This window comes from Schistocerca americana, chromosome 2 (assembly GCF_021461395.2).
Source record: "Schistocerca americana isolate TAMUIC-IGC-003095 chromosome 2, iqSchAmer2.1, whole genome shotgun sequence".
Classification (NCBI taxonomy): Eukaryota; Metazoa; Arthropoda; class Insecta; order Orthoptera; family Acrididae; genus Schistocerca; species Schistocerca americana.
Genome location: NC_060120.1, coordinates 185,436,915 through 185,455,844, shown reverse-complemented (window position 1 = coordinate 185,455,844; position 18,930 = coordinate 185,436,915). Strand labels below are relative to the sequence as shown.

General features: G+C 43.4%; 1 protein-coding gene across 1 annotated transcript in view; it reads right to left on the bottom strand.

The window, feature by feature from the left end:
- The window catches only part of LOC124593863 (glutamate receptor ionotropic, delta-1-like), a 123,760-nt gene that overhangs the window by 35,185 nt on the left and 69,645 nt on the right, over positions 1–18,930 (bottom strand). The window contains exon 5 of the mRNA XM_047132210.1: positions 7,717–7,887. Coding sequence (XP_046988166.1) covers positions 7,717–7,887 — 171 coding nt within the window. The remainder of the gene's footprint in view (positions 1–7,716; positions 7,888–18,930) is intronic.

The window sequence follows — 18,930 nt, the reverse complement described above, 5'->3', positions numbered from 1 at the left end:
AACGTACCTTAAGACGCGACGCACACTAGCGACTGCGACGGGTCGCTACGTGACGTCAGATGTTGCCTGCTGGCGCATGCGCAGTTCGAGTTTGGGATGCGACGCGCGACTGTTGCGGCAGCTGCCGCAGCACTGCACCAGTGAGCAGTGTTGCGACGGAAGTCGGACGACATAAAGACGTACGGCTGCCAGAAAGATGTCGAGCCAGGCAAGGAAAACTGAAATGAGCCACTCACAGGATGTGATGCTCTGTGAGCTGGTCTCGCGACATCCTTGCCTTTACGATTTGAAGAACCCTAAATATAGAGACACTATGTTCAGAGACAGAATTTGGGAAGAAATTGGTGCACAGTTGAAACTGGCAGGTGAGTGAAATATATAATATTTTCCCATTAATGCAAATTTTTCAGGCCTGTTATGAAAATCAGTATAATCTATGCAGATGTAGAATTAGAATGATGAAAATGAACTTGAAGGTCAATTTTCGCATTACTCTTTTTTGTGACGATAAAAACTGAAAACGGCAAGTACATTAAAAATGAACAATCTAAAGTACAACGAGAAAGTTACATTTTACAATACCTTCACTTTGAAAGTAAACGGTAGATTGGTGTCTTGATGATACCTTCTAGTTGTGAAAAACCACCACCAGATTGTTGTACAGCTTTCTGTAATCAATAGATGTTCGTTTTTGAGGAAGGCGTTTCTCAATAGATTGCGCAAACAGTATGCTGCAATAAGTAATTTGTCACATTCACTTCAATTCATTGGTAGAAGATGGTGCTCAAAAAACTTGTGCCAAAAGTGCACTACTGTTTTACAAGGCCCTTCTGGTGTGACACAGTTCACAATTGAAATTCGTCTTTAGTAAATCCTGGAGTCATCTTTTGAGTGCAGCTTGGCAAGATTAAATGTTGATGTCATCCATAACGATGTATGCTGTCAGAATATAAGAATATGGAAGTTCATTTGGATGGGAATAAAGATTCAGTCCGCTATGAAAGTTGCCTTAGCTTGTTCCAAAAGTTTCTGCATGGGAGAAACTGACAAGTATAATTTGGGGAAATTTTGTGAACAAGCACGGACATTATTTCTTCTACATTTCTGCCAGTGTATACTGTAGACGTTCAGAATGAAAATTCTAGAGATGTTTAAGGTGTAACCCTATCTTGTTGTCAAGAACTTGAAACAATGCAATGACGCTAGCGTGCGCGTATTGTTAATAAACTTATCTTTCATTGGAATTTTAGGTAAAATGTGCAAAAACAGTTGGAGGAATATTCGGGACTTGTATCAGAGAAATAAACGAGAAAGAAAGCTTGGAACAGGTTCAGATGCCTCAGCAAAACCAAAAAAATGGGTTCTCCTTGATCACTTGGCTTTAAGAAACCTACATTTCGTGGCATTTTAAATGAAATTGTCAAGAGCATATGGAGAAATATTAGTAACTCATACCGGAGAAATATATGACATAAAATGGTTTCATTAGGTCCAAATGTGTCAGCGAAACAAAACAAATGCATTCTCTATCGTGTGATGACCACACGATTCTCGTTGCGCGTCGACAGAACTGGCGGGTAGTCGCGACGCTCCCGGAGATATATGAGCCCAAATCTCGGAAACGGAGATCGACATCATTCTGATCTTTAAAAATAAATTCGATATGTTAGCTTCTTTTCATCGGCAACGATGTATGACCTAACGTGAACCATACGTAAAGTAGCCAGCGACCACATTTTTCACTGTACACAATTGAAATTTTGTGCAGTAGGTTACTTGTAAATTAAGTATCGGAATAACTGTGACGAATATCGGAAAAATAGACACCTCATTATCAAGCTGTGATGTGAAACTGTAAGATACGCAAACATCAATTTTTTGTGCCTTTTACTTTCCTCACAATTGATAGAGAAGTAACATACAGCGAAAAAAACACGCAAAACCGGAAGAGATACTTTTCAATTTTTTAAAGTAAAAGGAGAATCTGTATCGAAAAACTAACTCTGGGAGCCGATGTAACTTTGTTGCATTAACATACAGTATTTTTTACAGCAAGAAAATCGGAATTCTTGTTTTTCTTATGTATTTGAATCCGCCGCCGCCGACCGGAGCTTGGGAAACGGCGAGGACTCCAGTCGTGTTGCGGCCGTGTCGCCGTCTGCCAGGGTGGGGAAAGAGGAGGGGGCAGCGTCGCAGTCGCAGCCAACTGTCGCGTCTTTCACAACGTAACTTTACCGGACGTGGGTCGGTTCCTTCCTTGTGCAGAGATGTCGGGTGGCCAATGGGCAAGTGTTCCCTCTGCATGGTTGGGCCCGAGCCAGTGTGTCCGGGTCGTCGTGCCTCCGAGTTCCGAACGGACATCAGGTTGAGTCGGGATGGAGCAGCGGTGAGGTCCGGACAGCCAAGACTCGCCCGAACGTTGCCGACACACATGACTTGAGTGGGGACGACCCTGGTTGGTCGTTCGGTCGGTCGTCCCATCGGACGACGTGTATTTGGTCGCCGACCGCTTATGGGTTCTCTGTGTGTCTCGACTAGTGATTCGTCCTTGTTGTTCCATAGTGATTGCTTTTAGGATCGTTCGAGTTCTTGTGGTAGTGTTTTCGTGCACCTGTGTCTAGCTTGTGTGATTTCGACTGAGCAGTTATGTTAATGCTGCCTGCGCACTGGAGTTGTCCGTCGGTCGGTTGGGTCAGAGTACGGCACGGCGTGAAGCTCGCCAGCCTTTGGTGTTGCTCATCTTTTTGAGTGGTTATTGCGCCTTGGCTGTATTTAGATGCCAATATTTGAAGACGTAGTGCTGCTGGTATATTCGTCCTCACTGTCATTTTCCTGTGTCGTGCCGTTGGTCGGGTGGAAGGGAAGTGATTAGGTGGTTGGTCGGTCCTTCAGCCGTCCCTGGGTCGGGTTGCCATCCGATTATTTAATCTTACCTTTGGCTGCCTGTCTCACATAACTTACGTTAGAGTTACCTCCTCAGGCCAACCCTTGGAACACTTCTGAGCACCACTGTTCTGCTGGTATTAGACTGTGATTTTCTTTTAGTCTCAAGTAGTGTGCAACGTCTTCAGCCGTCTGTTAGTTTAGTTTCTTTTAATGTTCGGTATGTGGCCATCAGGCGAACTTCTACGTGAAATATTTTAAGATAAGGCCTTCACCCGTCTTAAGTTAAAATTTGGAAAATCATTTGAAAAATCTGAGAATTTTCCTTTCTATCTTAATGTTGTTATCCAGGCCTTAAACCTTGAGTTATTCAATGTTCAGTATATGGCCTTCAGCCGAACTTCATGTGAAATATTTTAAGATAAGGCCTTCAGCCGTCTTAAATTAAAATTTGAAAGGTCATTTGTTTAAAACCTTTTAAAATTTTCTTACAGAAATTCTTGTTATCCAGGCCTTCAGCCCTCAGTTCTTCTATTTTGTAACTAAGGCCTTCAGCCGTGTGTTTTCCTTAAGGCAGTTTTAATAACTTGTGTTCTGGCCTTCAGCCGTATTGTTTCTTAATTCTTGTAAGGGCATGTGTGATTAAGTGTTGTAGCAAAATAAAGTTTATATGTTTGTGCAACTAACAGCAACTGATTTGCGCCCCTTACCACAACCTGATCCGCTCTGTCCTGCGAAACCAGATTTCAGCATTATCGGCCAGAGGGAACCTTGATGGAGGTATCGAGGAGGTTGCTGCAGATTTTGCGTCGCTAGTTTCGGTAGTGATCTACAGTACATCCCCACACCTGTAGACCAGGTTCTGGACTTCTTTGTAGTACAAATGCACTTAAAGATCGACGCATTGTTAGAGACGCGGTGGTCGTCCGAACGTCCTACCACCGAAACCACGACACCATCAAGCCTGGTGTCGTGGAACAGTCGACTGGAGAGTGGAACGGAATGGCACTCTGTTGCCTTCAGCGTAATAATAGTAGGTTCTATCTCAATGTGGATGATGGACATACAGGTGTACGGCGTAGACCTCTTGAGCGTCCTGTTCAGGGGTGAATTTGCCCACGACACTCAAGTCCCAATTCAGGCTTCGTGGTGTATCTGGAAGGGTGGGAGAGGAACGTCAGTTACACATTTGGTGTCTCTGTAGGGTAAAGTAAACAGTGCCCGCTATACCGTACAGGTGTAATATCCGCGCCACTGCCATTTCTTCAACAGGAAGGTGACGTACATTTTAGCAGGACAATGCACGTCTACATACGGCTGCTGAGACAGAATCTGCTCATTGTGGTCTACAGTAACTGCCACGGCCAGTGCGATAACCAAAACTTTCGCCAATTAAACATGTATGGGATATGGCGTAGCGCGAACTTACTCTTTCTCCAGAGCCTGCGAGTATCATTGGCAAACTGCTACAAAAGGAACAATGTGCTTGCGGCTATCTACCGCAGGTAGCCATGCGGCAAGTTTACGATCGTTTGCATGCGAGAATACAAGTCTGTGTTGCCACCATTGGCTGGTACATTGTGTATTAATGAAACTGTTTGGGCGCACGTTGCTGTGACGTGTGTTTTCCAGTTGGTCTAAATTTGTTATCGTATACTCCCACACTACGATAATAAGAGTGAAAAATGGAGGATTCGTCACAATATAGATTTGTATGATATTTACAAATAGACAAACATCGTGGCTGTAATGAAGACACGACGACTCCAGTGGGCAGGGCATGTTGCTCGAATGCAGGACAATCGATAGCCGGAAACTGTACTCAACACCAAGCCAACCGGCACAAAGCCCGTAGGAAGACCTAGAACTCGATGAAGTGACTGCATATCCAAAGACCATCAGAGAGAGGGACTACTGGAAGGATGGCAGAAAGGGGCCGAAGAAGGGCTGAAGTGAAGGCAATCTCTCAAAGCAGCGCGCGGTCCACTGCGCCTGATCGCATAAAGTAAGAATACTCCTACACTGATCAACTACTTCTCTGATCACTTGTCAATAAAAGGCCTTGTCCTCGACAGTGTTACACCTCCTTTGCAGCAACGTAATCAGTAGTATTCTTATTCTTAATGTCCTTTATTATCATTCTCAATGTTATTAGTATTATTATTGCCGATTATTGCTATTATTCATTATTATTACATATGGTTGTAATTATATACTGATTAGCCAAAACATTATGACCACTGCCCACTGCAAGGTTGAATACCTCCTGGTGGAGTTGCGGTCACGTGATGCAGTAAAAAAGTATGTAGGCCGAGCAGAAACGCCTGGGGGATTACACTAGGGAAGATATGCGCTGCAAATGGAGAAATGCACTGAGGTAAGTGTCTTTGCCAAAGGGCAGATTACTATTACGCATAGCCTATGAACGGGCTTGGCCACCAAATTCGCCTAAGTGAGTCCGGTGGTTCCCATTTGGGCCGCTATTGATTGCCGTCATCGAGTACACAAATCAGCGGCCGGTTATTTAAGGGGATTACATGACTTATGCGTAGACACCTGGTACCGCATGGCTCCCCAAATCTACCGGCGCACTGTAGACTCGATTATATGCAGAATCAGTGACATATTGCGGTAAAAAGATGGTCCACGACGCTATTAAGTGAGTGGTCTTAATGTCGCTGTAAGTCTTCTTATAATAACTTGTCAGATGTACAGTCGTGGACAAAACGGGCGAGACCCCTCGCCTTTTCGTTATGCTGATCCGCACGGCTTTAAAGTCTGCTACACAGCATAACAGGCAAGGCGACGAAGTGCTACCAACATACTATGCACAGGCGTGAAATTGAAAAACTGTCCGAACTTTGACAGACTGTTTTCTATCATGTCTAAGACTATATTAATGCTGATTAGTGTGTTAAACACAACACGTAATTATAAGATATAAATGAAAGAATAAACGCTAATTAGTATGAATTTCAGCTTATCGAGATAACATAACTGTTTTAGTGAGACGAAGTACCCCAGATCGATACGAATTAGCAAAATATTATGCACATTGAGCCGCGAAACGGTCTGTGTCAATGTTCAGACCAGTCATACTGGATTACCGTTGCTGACCTACCATGAAAAAATTTAGCACGCGTGAATATTCTTAACGAAATTCTTTTAAAAATCTATTCAATTATTGACACAAGCGGAAAAAGTAGGCAGTAATAAGTATGAAATTCTCCAAAAGTTTCATATTGACATCCACAGGGCGCCGGTACAGAATAAAGGCAGCAAAGAAACGTATTGGGGGCGCGAGAAATTCTTAAAATTGCTTTATTGATAGTCTATCTGCCTCCATCGAGATTAGAACTGAAAAGAAACCAGACACCCCTTGCAGTAACAAACACCTTTCACTACGCTAGCAGACAGCCCAGGCAAACAGCCCTCTATTATTACCCCAGACATGAATAAGCCGACAATTTCACAATGAAAATGGCAAAATGATCTGCAGTTTCTGTTACATAGAGCTTTCTGGACTCAAAAACATCAATTTTCTACCTTTATGTCACCGTTTGTGTGACAATCATTCGGGATGTTTATCGAAATACCAAATACTGTTATTAGCGAGTAAATTTAGTAGGATAATTCTGCACTACCCCAGGAAATAAACGGCGACATAGCTGCCAAACGTATTCTACAGTGTTTCGAATTCTCCATTAGACTCGACACAGGCAGGAAACGTTCATTAGCCGAAGTGTTTCTTAAGTTATGGGAATGCTCGCACTTCTAAAACGCTGTGGCATTGATACTAGGATCTGAATTACGACGTGTATAGGCAAATCGATTTTATTTGCTTCCCTGTAAACGTGATTTCGATCAAAAGCGTAGCTACGATTAATATGCTGATGTAATGACTGCTACTAGAACATTTCGAATAAAGAGTAGGGGGAATTATTTATGCGGCCCTCATCTTCAGTAGCTGTCGTAGCTGCTTTCGTTGTTAGGATTTCGTCACCTGAATCGGTAAAAACGGAACCCTACTAGTCTCACTTTCTCGACAGTCTATCTGTCTACCCAACCCTTAAAACCCTTTTACCTCGAGTACGGGTAGACACAATAATCGGAAATTTATCGCACTTCCTGCGGTATACGGTCCCTTCTTGGTGTAAAAAAGTGAGCTTTTATGTGAACGTAATCTAAAGATACGGCTGTTTATGTAAAGAAAATTTACGCAACGGTAATCCAGTATGACTGGTCTGAATATTGACACAGACTGTTTCGCGGCCGAATGCGCATAATATTTTGCTAATTCGTATCGATCTGGGGTACTTCGTTTCACTAAAACAATTATGTTATCTCGATAAGCTGAAATTCATACTAATTAGCGTTTATTCTTTCATTTATATCTTATAATTACGTGTTGTGTTTAACACACTAATCAGCATTAATATAGTCTTAGACATGATAGAAAACAGTCTGACAAAGTTTGGATAGTTTTTCCATTTCACGCCTGTGCATAGTATGTTGGTAGCAGTTCGTCGCCTTGGCTGTTATGCTGCGTAGCAGATTTTAAAGCTGTGCAGATCAGCATAACGAAAAGGCGAGGGGTCTCGCTCGTTTTGTCCACAACTGTACATACCTGAACCTGAAATAACGTACGCATAGAAACTGAGAGTCTTTTTGTAATATTTTTTGATATGTTTTGTTCCTGGTGCGATGTAGCAGAGTGCCTTAAGGGCCTTCTCTTGTCAGCCTAAATAAATAAATAGCAGAACAGAACGACACCTAAATTTTAGTGAAGACAGTTTGTCATAGAGCCTTGGTGTATACTTAGCTGATACTCACATGGACTCGACGAGCGGGAAGGAGAAGAACATGTCGCGCGCGCGCTCCTTGGTGATGACGACGTTGTCGAGCCCGACGTCGACGGCGCCCCGCGTCACGGCGCCCAGCAGGTGCAGCCAGGCGCCCTCGCTGTTGCGCCAGCCCAGCATCGGGAACGCCACCAGCTCGTAGCTGCAGAGTCACCACACCAGCAAGATCACTTCACTACATACCTGTTGCTCTAAGTCGGGCGTCTTTACCTTACCTACCACACAATGATTTTTCCTGTTAGTGAGCCATACGTGTACCAAGTTTGACTGAAAATCCTCCATATGTTTCAGAGCTATGTCTATTATTACTTAACACTCTCTTCTTACCCACACTCTTCTCCTAGAAGTAGCTGGAATATATCAGACTCACAGGTTTTATTTTTTTCAGGCAGTAAATTAAATTTGTTTAAAACCTTGGCGCAGTTTCTACAGGCGTTCCAGTTTTCTCCCATTTCCATGGGCACTAGAGCTGTCTTCATCACCACAGTATTCTTTCCATACCAAATAATAAGTTATTTGTGTACCAAGTTTGCCGGCCGGTGTGGCCAAGCTGTTCTAGGCGCTACAGTCTGGTACCGCGTGTCCGCTACGGTCGCAGGTTCGAATCCCGCCTCTGGCATGGATGTGTGTGATGTCCTTGGTTGGTTAGGTTTAAGTAGCTCTATGTTCTAGGGGACTGATGACCTCAGAAGCTAAGTCCCATAGTGCTCAGAGCCATTTGAATTTGTACCAAGTTTGGTTACAACTGCTCCTGGGCAATGCTCGAACAAACACACTTGTATACATACATTTCTATAAACAATGAGGATTTTCTACATTGTGACGGAATCCCATTGGCTCTGTAGTTGCATTATTCATAGTTCAGGATGGTCAAAATAAAACTGGCCCGGAAAATATTTTACACACCTTAAGATAGGTAAGCCAAGTTACATCATGCACACCTTGGGTGGATAACACAAGTCTCAGGTGTTTGAAATACAGGTTGTTTATAAATGAATATCGGGGTTTTAACACTTTACAATTTTTATTATATTAAACTTACAGTTATAAATGATATGTCAAATGAAATAGCAACTCCAATAGTTTTACCAAGAACCTTATAAATGTTCAATGTGAGCACCATTTGTCACACGGCACACATCAAGTCTATAGCCGAGTTGATAAGTGTGTCTTCAGTGATTGTAGCAACAGCTGCTTCAATCCGGTTTCTTAATACAGGGAGGTCTGCTGGTAGCGGGGGCACGTACACACGATCCTTGATAAAGCCCCAAAGGAAAAAAGCGCATGGCGTTAAGTCGGGTGAACGTGGAGGCCATGCAAAGCAAGCCCTGTCAACGTTTGGGAAGAACTCGGCTATAGACTTGACGTGTGTCGTGTGACAAATGGTGAACACTTATAAGGTTCTTGGTAAAACTGTTTGGGTTGCTCTTTCATTTGACATATCATTTATAGCTGTAATTTTAATATAACAAATATTATAAAGCATTAAAACCCCGATATTAATTTATAAACACCCTGTACTTTCCGGGTCAGTTTTATATTGACCGCCCAGTATAAGAAAAACAAATTCCATAACACAACAAATAAAAACATTTATTTCGTACATAAGAGTACCCTGCCCTGATAATGGCAGAGTTTGTGACTGCGTGCCAAACTGCAGGCGAGCACGATGCGCGTGGCGCGTGCTGACTGAAGCACCGCCTGCGTCGGTACTCCTCGGAAGTACTCGCTACAGCGTGATATTTCATTTAGAACTGTGGTGCTGGATTTTTCGGTCGGCACGACTTTCTTCAGTTCGGCGGAACCATGATGTCACCGATGATTGCTCTCCGCTATTCGTTCACAGCAAAGGAGAAGTTCACGTGTGCAGCGGCGGTTTGCACAAAAAGAGGCAGTCCAGATGGTTGGTTGGTTTGGGGGAAGAGACCAAACAGCGAGGTCATCGGTCTCATCGGATTAGGGAAGGATGGAGAAAGAAGTCGGCCGTGCCCTTTCAAAGGAACCATCCCGGCATTTGCCTGGAGTGATTTAGGGAAATCACGGAAAACCTAAATCAGGATGGCCGGACGCGGGATTGAACCGTCGTCCTCCCGAATGCGAGTCCAGTGCGCTAGCCACTGCGCCACCTCGCTCGGTGGCAGTCCAGAGATCTATTGTCACGAGCATTTAAAAATCAATGAGAATGACAGAAGAGAAGGATGAGAATTCTCAATATGTGTTGTGATATACAGTCTCACAATCGACGGGTACTGCAAAGTTTCTATGCAATGACCTTACAACACCATTCAGAAATAATTTTAAGATTTAGTTGATGATTAAAGAGCAAAAAAATTACAATGCTCGACACTTTCTCTGCATGAAGAACTACTTTGCGCTAGATTTACAGGCATGGAGCACTACCAATTTCTCACCATCCCGTGTCTTACTGTGGGCAGTGTGCACTCAAGTTCACTTGAAGAGTGAGGTTTGCAATCCATTCTCAGTTATCTAATTTTCGTTCCACTCTGCCACAGGCTGTGCATTATGAACAAGTGCTCGATGGTGTTGAGAGATGCAGTCGCCATCCCCGAATGGCTCTTCAACAGTGGTAGTGTGAATACGAAATTTTCTGAAGTAGCACGCATTATTCTAGTTTGTTGCAACAGTTTTCGACGGAAATGAACGAAGATAACGGAGTGTTTATATATCACCGCAAAGTACACTATGTGATCAAATGTATCCGGACACCTGGCTGAAAATGACTTACAAGTTCGTGGTGTCCTCCATCGGCAATGCTGGAGCTCAGTATGGTTTTGGCCCACCCTTGGCCTTGATGACAGCTTCCACTCTCGCAGGCATACTTTCAATCAGCTGCTGGAAGGTTTCTTGGGTAATGGCAGCCCATTCTTCACGGAGTGCTGCACTGACGAGAGGTATCGATATCGGTCGGTGAGGCCTGGCACGAAGTCGGCGCTCCAAAACATCCCAAAGGATTCAGGTCAAGACTCTGTGCAGGCCAGTCCATTACAGTGATGTTATTGTCATGTATCCACTCTGCCACAGGCTGTGCATTATGAACAGGTGCTCGATAGTGTTGAGAGATGCTGTCGCCATCCCCGAATGGCTCTTCAACAGTGGGAAGCAAGAAGCTGCCTAAAAAATAAATGTAGGCCTGTACTGTGATAGTGCAAAGCAAATCAACAAGGGGTGCAAGCACACCATAACACCACCGCCTCTGAATTTTACTGTCGGCACTATACACGCTGGCAGATGACGTTCACTGGGCATTCGCCATACCCACACCCTGCCATCGGATCGCTATGTTGTGTACCGCGATTCGTCACTCCACACAACGTTTTCCACTGTTCAGTGTTTACGCTCTTTACACTCAGCGAGGTGTCGTTTGGCATTTACCGGCGTGATGTGTGTCTTATGAGTAGCCGCTCGACCATGAAATCCAAGTTTTCTCGCCTCCCGCCTAACTGTCATAGTACTTGCAGTGGGAACCCTGCCTCGGGCATGGACGTGTGTGATGTCCTTAAGTTAGTTAGGTTTAAGTAGTTCTAAGTTCTAGGGGACTGATGACATCAGATGGTAAGTCCCATAGTGCTCAGAGCCATTTGAACCATTTTGAACCATCTGTCAGTCAACAGACGTGGTCGGCCTTTACGCTTTTGTGCTGTACGTGTCCTTCACGTTTCCACTTCACCATCACATTGGAAACAGTGGACGTAGGGGTGTTTAGGAGTGTGGAAATCTCGCGTACTGACGTATGACACAAGTGACATCGAATCAGGTGACCACGCTCGAAGTCTATGAATCTGCTCTCTCACGATGCCTAATGGCTATTGAGGTCGCTGATATGGAGTACCTGGCGTAGGTGGCAGCACAATGCACCTAATATAAAAAAAACGTATGTTTTTGGGGGTGTCCCGATACTTTTGATCATATAGTGTATGTTGGTGGCGTACTTAGTGTAATAATGGTTTTAAAAAAACGTATGTTTTTGGGGGTGCCCCGACACTTTTGATCATATAGTGTACGTTGCTTAAGTTAAGTGGCATGCCTGGCACTTTTTTTCTATTTCAAACCCGCTATTGTTGAATTTATGAAGGAAAAGGAAGAGGAGGAACGAAAATTAGATCACTGAGAATGGATTGCAAACCTCACTCTTCAAGTGAACTTGAGTGCACACTGCCCACAGTAAGACACCGGATGGTGAGAAACATTTTATATCTGATTGGGTGGAATGGTTTGGAAAGGAAATCATTCCGCACGTTTCCTTAATCCTACCGGACCTAAAGATAATGTGAAATTTGAAAAATTCATTGTGGCCTTGAAAGTATTACAAGGGTAGTTTTCTATATGTTTTGAGGACGCTGCCAGTATTATATTTCTTTCCGCTCTGTTTTTGAGACCGTTTGCCGCTTCAGTTGAAACTGCCCCTGTGCTTGTGGAGGTACAACTGATGGACCTGCAATGTAATTCCCGTTTAAGAGCAAATTCTCTTACTTTAAAACTATCCAGGAGCTCTATATTGCTTTCCTCAGGAAGTTTTTCCATGTCTCCATATGGGGTTACAACTGCGATGAAATATTTCGATCAAAATGTGTGTGAAAAGCTTTTTTGATTACGATATTAAATAAGTTCAAATGTTTGTGAATTCTTAAGGGACCAAACTGTAGATGTCATCGGTCCCTAGACTTACAAACTACTTAAACTAACTTATGCTGAGAACTACACACACATCCATGCCCGAGGGAGGACTCGAACCTCCGGCGGGAGGGGCCTAAATAAGTCATGATTGCGTGGCACTACCAGCGTGACAGTCTGTGAAACCCTGTGTGTCTGTCCGTAGACGAAAAGCTTGTATCAGATAAAAACTATATTATGTTTTCAGTGCGCTAAAAATAATTAAATAATACAGAAAATTTGTTTTGTTTGTGATCTACGCTGTAGAGAAATAGGGCCGTATGCGGAGCGACCGCATTGCCATTTAAAATGCTGCTCTTTCACAGTTCCCTCCTCTTCCCCCTCGTCACACGCAGACAGCATGGCATGTCGGGTGGGACGGGGGGGGGGGGGGGGGGGGGGGGAAGTGTGCAGCCAGGCGAGAAAACTGTGGCACACGAGCAAGAGCACTGCTTGCATACCGAATTCTTGATCGTCCCCGGTCTACACACAGCAGGATATTTGGATGCAAGTTGTTCTTCGTATGTGCTCATACAATGTGTCTAACACGATACAAGTCTGGAATTCGCCATCAGTATTTCATATACATGTGACGTCTTTGTTATAGTCCAGAGTGCACTTGGACTTGTTCACATACGTACGTGTGAACTAAATCTCACTTAAGAATTTTGGTGTTCACCATCAGTGATACTTTTTAGTATATGTACACAGAATCATGCTTTCTCATTTTTCAAGGGCGCTTAACAAACTTTTCAGACTTTCGCCTCCAGGCAGCCCTATAATAGGAGTGTACCACATTTTCTGATTCCATTTTTAAATTATGGAACTTATTTTTAATGTAGTGGAGTCTTTTTCTGAAATTAAAAAAAAATACTCTGGAAAAGTAAGGTTGTTCCAAATGTGGAAACAAGTTCCAAGGTACAACATAGTCATGTACGTAGGAGCAAATGTTCTATTGAAATCTGAAAGCGTTGCAAACGAGAAAAGCTTTTCAGTACTGTATTTAATCGCCTATCTCTTCCATTATTACTCTACTGCTCAACAATATTCAGCAGATGTATTTTAAAAAAATTCAATTTAAATACATTTGGAAATAGACGCTATTGGAAAGTAACACAGACTTCCGTTTTAATGACAGGTAAAGTTATTGTGACATTAAAGAGACTCAATTCATTTGCAAGTAACACATGTTGTTGTTGTGGTCTTCAGTCCTGAGACTGGTTTGATGCAGCACTCCACGCTACTCTATCCTGTGCAAGCTTCTTCATCTCCCAGTACCTACTGCAACCTACATCCTTCTGAATCTGCTTAGTGTATTCATCTCTTGGTCTCCCTCTATGATTTTTACTCTCCAGGCTGCCCTCCAATACTAAATTTGTGATCCCTTGATGCCTCAGGACATGTCCTACCAACCGATCCCTTCTTGTAGTCAAGTTGTGCCACAAACTCCTCTTCTCCCCAATCCTATTCAGTACCTCCTCATTCGTTATGTGATCTACCCATCTAATCTTCAGCATTCTTCTGTAGCACCACATTTCGAAAGCTTCTATTCTCTTCTTGTCCAAACTATTTATCGTCCATGTTTCACTTCCATACATGGCTACACTCCATACATATACTTTCAGAAACGACTTCCTGACACTTAAATCTATACTCGATGTTAACAATTTTCTCTTCTTAAGAAATGCTTTCCTTGCCATTGCCAGTCTACATTTTATATCCTCTCTACTTCGACCATCATCAGTTATTTTGCTCCCCAAATAGCAAAATTCCTTTACTGCTTTAAGTGTCTCATTTCCTAATCTAATTCCCTCAGCATCACCCGACTTAATTCGACTACATTCCATTAACCTCGTTTTGCTTTTGTTGATGTTCATCTTATACCCTCCTTTCAAGACACTGTCCATTCCGTTCAACTGCTCTTCCAGGTCCTTTGCTGTCTCTGACAGAATTACAATGTCATCGGCGAACCTCAAAGTTTTTATTTCTTCTCCATGGATTTTAATACCTACTCCGAATTTTTCTTTTGTTTCCTTTACTGCTTGCTCAATATACAGATTGAATAACATCGGGGAGAGGCTACAACCCTGTCTCACTCCCTTCCCAACCACTTCTTCCCTTTCATGTCCCTCGACTCTTATAATTGCCATCTGGTTTCTGTACAAATTGTAAATAGACTTTCGCTCCCTGTATTTTACTCCTGCCACCTTCAGAATTTGAAAGAGAGTATTCCAGTCAACATTGTCAAAAGCTTTCTCTAAGTCTACAAATGCTAGAAACGTAGGTTTGCCTTTTCTTAATCTAGCTTCTAAAATAAATCGTAGGGTCAGTATTGCCTCACGCGTCCCCATCATGGAACAAGTAACACATGTTCCATGGTAAAAGATCTTGTTCTCCTTCAAGATACAAGACGCTGCACGACCGACAAAGTATGTCTTAGCTGTCCACATGTTACATACAGGGTGATTTTTTCCACCGTGTACAAACTCTAGGGATTTATCGATCAGAGGATACGGAACAAGAAAACGTCTAATGAAGTTATGTACGTAAACGCATGGTTTCCATGCTAGAGACCATTTATTTAGTCATAATGTTACAGAGACTGCGGTCTGACATGCGCTGTACCACCCAGCCACAGTTACAGTATGTGTTGAACATGGTTTCCATGTGCCTCAGCGCATGCATGTACGCGTCGTAGCATGTTCTGTCTCACACGTTCACATCCTCCAAGCTGCATCCGAACAGTGTCAGAGGCAGCATGAAGAAGCTGCTCCAGTGTCTCCACATCTGGAATGGGCTCTGCATACAAGATACTTTTGAGATGTGAGATGGGCCCATAACCAGAAATCGCACGGGTTGAGATCCGGTAAACCAGCACCAGGGTTCGTCCGATCCATCGACCAGGGAAGACACGATTGAGATGCTTCCAGACGTTAATGACGAAGTGGGTTGGAGCAGCATCGTGTAGCAGCCACACGACCCTTCGAATCATGAATGGTACTTCTTCCAGCAGGGGAGGCAAAGTCGCCTGCAAGAAACACCGATAGTTCCGGCCCATTACGCGACGAGGAAGGAAGACTGGTCCCAAAATATGGTAGCCAATTTTCCCGGCCCACACATTCCGGCTGCACCGATGCTGATGATTCGCTGTCACCAAACAGCGGGGTGACAGAACTTCTCCTGATGTGGAAGGTCTGTCGCCAGTAAGCCCTGCCCACGCTGTAAATGACAACGGTAGTAACAATTGTCATGGAGAATGTTCCACATGGTCGTCTGACTTACCTTGTACAGACCGGCCAACTGCCTGGTACTGACACGGCGGTCGCCTTCCGCAGTGTTAATCACATTTTCCTCCAAGTCTGGTGTCCGAACAATTTCGGTTACGTCCTTCATAATTTCCTGCTTCCTGAAACGACCCTGTCTCAGACAAGCAGCGAAACACTGTTGCAAACATTGAATTCTGTGGTTGTTGTCGGCAGGGGTAGGTCTCCCCATTTAACCTTGCTGCCGGCCGCCCGTTGCCGTTTGCCTTTCCGTAAGTGAACAAGTTGTCGGCAACCTCTCGATTCGAATACGGAACCATTGTTTACAACGCTGTATCACATCCACTACAGGGTGAGTCAGCAAGAGAAGTGAATCAAACAGAACAGCCGGCCGCAGTAGCCGAGCGGTTCTAGGCGCTTCAGTCCGGAACCGCGCGACCGCTACGGTCGCACGTTCGAATCCTGCCTCGGGCATGGATGTGTGTGATGTCCTTTGGTTAGTTAGGTTTAAGTAGTTCTAAGTTCTAGGGGACTGACGACTTCAGCTGTGAAGTCCCATGGCGCTCAGAGCAATTTGCATTTTTTTCAAAGACAACATTACCAATTACTACGGCAGGAGAGGGCGCTAGAGCATGACGTATGAGGAGCAGTAGCACCCTCAAGGACGAAACGAAGCATGCTGTAACTGTGGGTGCATGGTACAGCGTGTGTTACACCGTAATCTCTGTAACAATAAACATCACCTTGTATATTGTTACGACATTAAAGAAACTCATTCCATTTGCAAATACCACATGTTCCGTGGAAAAAAAGACCTCCTTGTGTTCTACCGTACAAGATGGTGCACGACCGATGAAAGATGTATTAACTATCCACATGTTATATGACTAGATTAAAAATACGTAGCATTTTACTCACCATAAAATTTTCTGTATCTGAAGAATTAACAATATGTTCCTAATAGCTTTTGAAGCTATTAGGTTCGATTCACGGCGGGGCCAGGAATTTTCCGTGCCTCGAGATGACTGGGTGGTGTTGTGTCGTCATTCATCCACATTACGGTCGGAGGAAGGCAATGAATGGTAAACCACCTCCACTTGGACCTCGCCTAATACGGCGGTGCGGGTCTCCCGCATCGTTCCCCTACGTTCCGTCACGGAGTATGGGATTTCATCATCATCATCACAGCACTTTAATGTGTAAAACTCGACATATTTATAGATGCTGCACAAAAGACAACCTCATTTCTAATAATAACAACAATCGTAGAAAATCGCAGAAGCTTCTTCTACATTTATACTACGCAAGCCACACAACGGTGTGTGGCGGAGGGCACTTTACGTGCCACTGTCATTACCTCCCTTTTCTGTTCCAGTCGCGTATGGTTCAGCGGTCTCTAGTGCGATTCCTTCGTATGATCCTAAAACCAGTAACAATAATGAAGGGTCAGAGGCTTGCGCGAAGCGGACTCGTGCGTACGAGCGCGCGAGTTGGCTCTATCTCGGAATGTTGACTACTACTGGTGTTAGTCTACGCCGGGAGCAGAACGCCTCGTTGCATTACATTGCATTAATACTTGTTCAATAGATCATGAATACGACATTTCGTAATTATGTGGAATGTGTCAAGTTTAACATTAAATTTCTGTATATGTTATAATTTCTTTTACAGATACTCTTTCATATCCAAAAATTCCTCTTTTGAGTGGAATGAGTTGTCATTAAAATTTTTTTAAGTTGTTTTCAAATGCTGGTTGGCTATCTGCTATTTGGTAAATGACCAAAGATTTTTGTGGCAGCATAATTCACCCCTTTCTGTGCCAAAGTCAGAATGTATCCAGGATAGTGACGATCATCATTTCTTCTAGTGTTGCAGCTATGTACTTTGTTGTCATTTTTGACTTGGGATGGGTTACTAATAACAAATTTCATAAGTAAATACGTATGTGTATTGCAAAGTTACTGCTAATATCTCGAGTTTTTAAAGTAAATGTCTGCAAGGTGATCTTGGGTGGAAACTTGTGGTAAGGTCTCATGGGACCAAACTGCTGAGGTAATCGGTTCCTAAGCTTACGCACTACCTAATCTAACTTAAACTAACTTACGCTAAGGGCAAGACACACACCCATGCCCGAGGGAGGACTCGAACCTCCGACGGGGGAAGCCGCGCGGGCCGTGACAAAGCTCGTCAGATTGCGCGGCGATCTTGGCTGGGCTCCAGCTATTATTCTGATTATACGCTTTTGGGAGATGAATATTTTTTACTCTTAGTGATGAATACCCCGGAATATGATGCAACATGAAAACAGTGAATGAAAACAGTTGTAGTAGACTAATTTACTGATTTGTTTATGACGAAAATTTGCAATAACTGTAATAGCCTAACTAGCTTAACTCAAACGTTTCAGCAGATCATCAATATGTTTCTTCAAATGTAATTTCTCATAAGTGCACATCACCAGAAATTTTGTATAATGTGACTTAGCAACACACTTTCGTTCAAAGTCTATATTTATCAATGGTGTTAGGCCATTTACTGTACAGAACTGCAAATACTGCGTTTCCTCAAAATTTAGTGAGAATCTATTCGCAGAGAACCACTTAATAATGATCTAAGTGACATTATTTGCAGCTTCCTAACGTTTTTCTTGGGTGTGATTACTATACTTGTGATATTGTTGCGGTCTTCAGCCCAGGGACTGGTTTGATGCAGCTCTCCATGCTGCTCTATCCTGTGCAAGCTTCTTCATCTCCCAGTACCTACTGCAACCTACATCCCTTTGAATCTGCTTAGTGTATTCATCTCTTGGCCTCCATCTACGATTTTTACCCTCGACGCTTCCCTCCAATACTAAAGTGGCGATCCCTTGATGTCTCAGAATGTGTCCTACCAACCCATTCCTTTTTCTAGTCAAGTCGTGCCACTAATTCCTCTTCTCCCCATTCTCCCCAATTCTATTGAGTATCTTCTCATTAATTACTTGATCTACCCATCTATCTTCAGCATTCTTCTACAGCACCACATTTCGAAAGCTTCTATTCTGTTCTGCTCTAAACTATTTATCGTACATGTTTTGCTTCTATACAATGCTACACCCCATACAAAAACATCCAGAAAAGACTTCCTGACACTTAAATCTATACTTGATGTTAACAAATTTATCTTCTTTAGGAACGCTTTCCTTGCTATTGCCAGTTTACATTATATATCCTCTCTACATCCACCATCATCAGTTATTTTGCTCCCCAAAT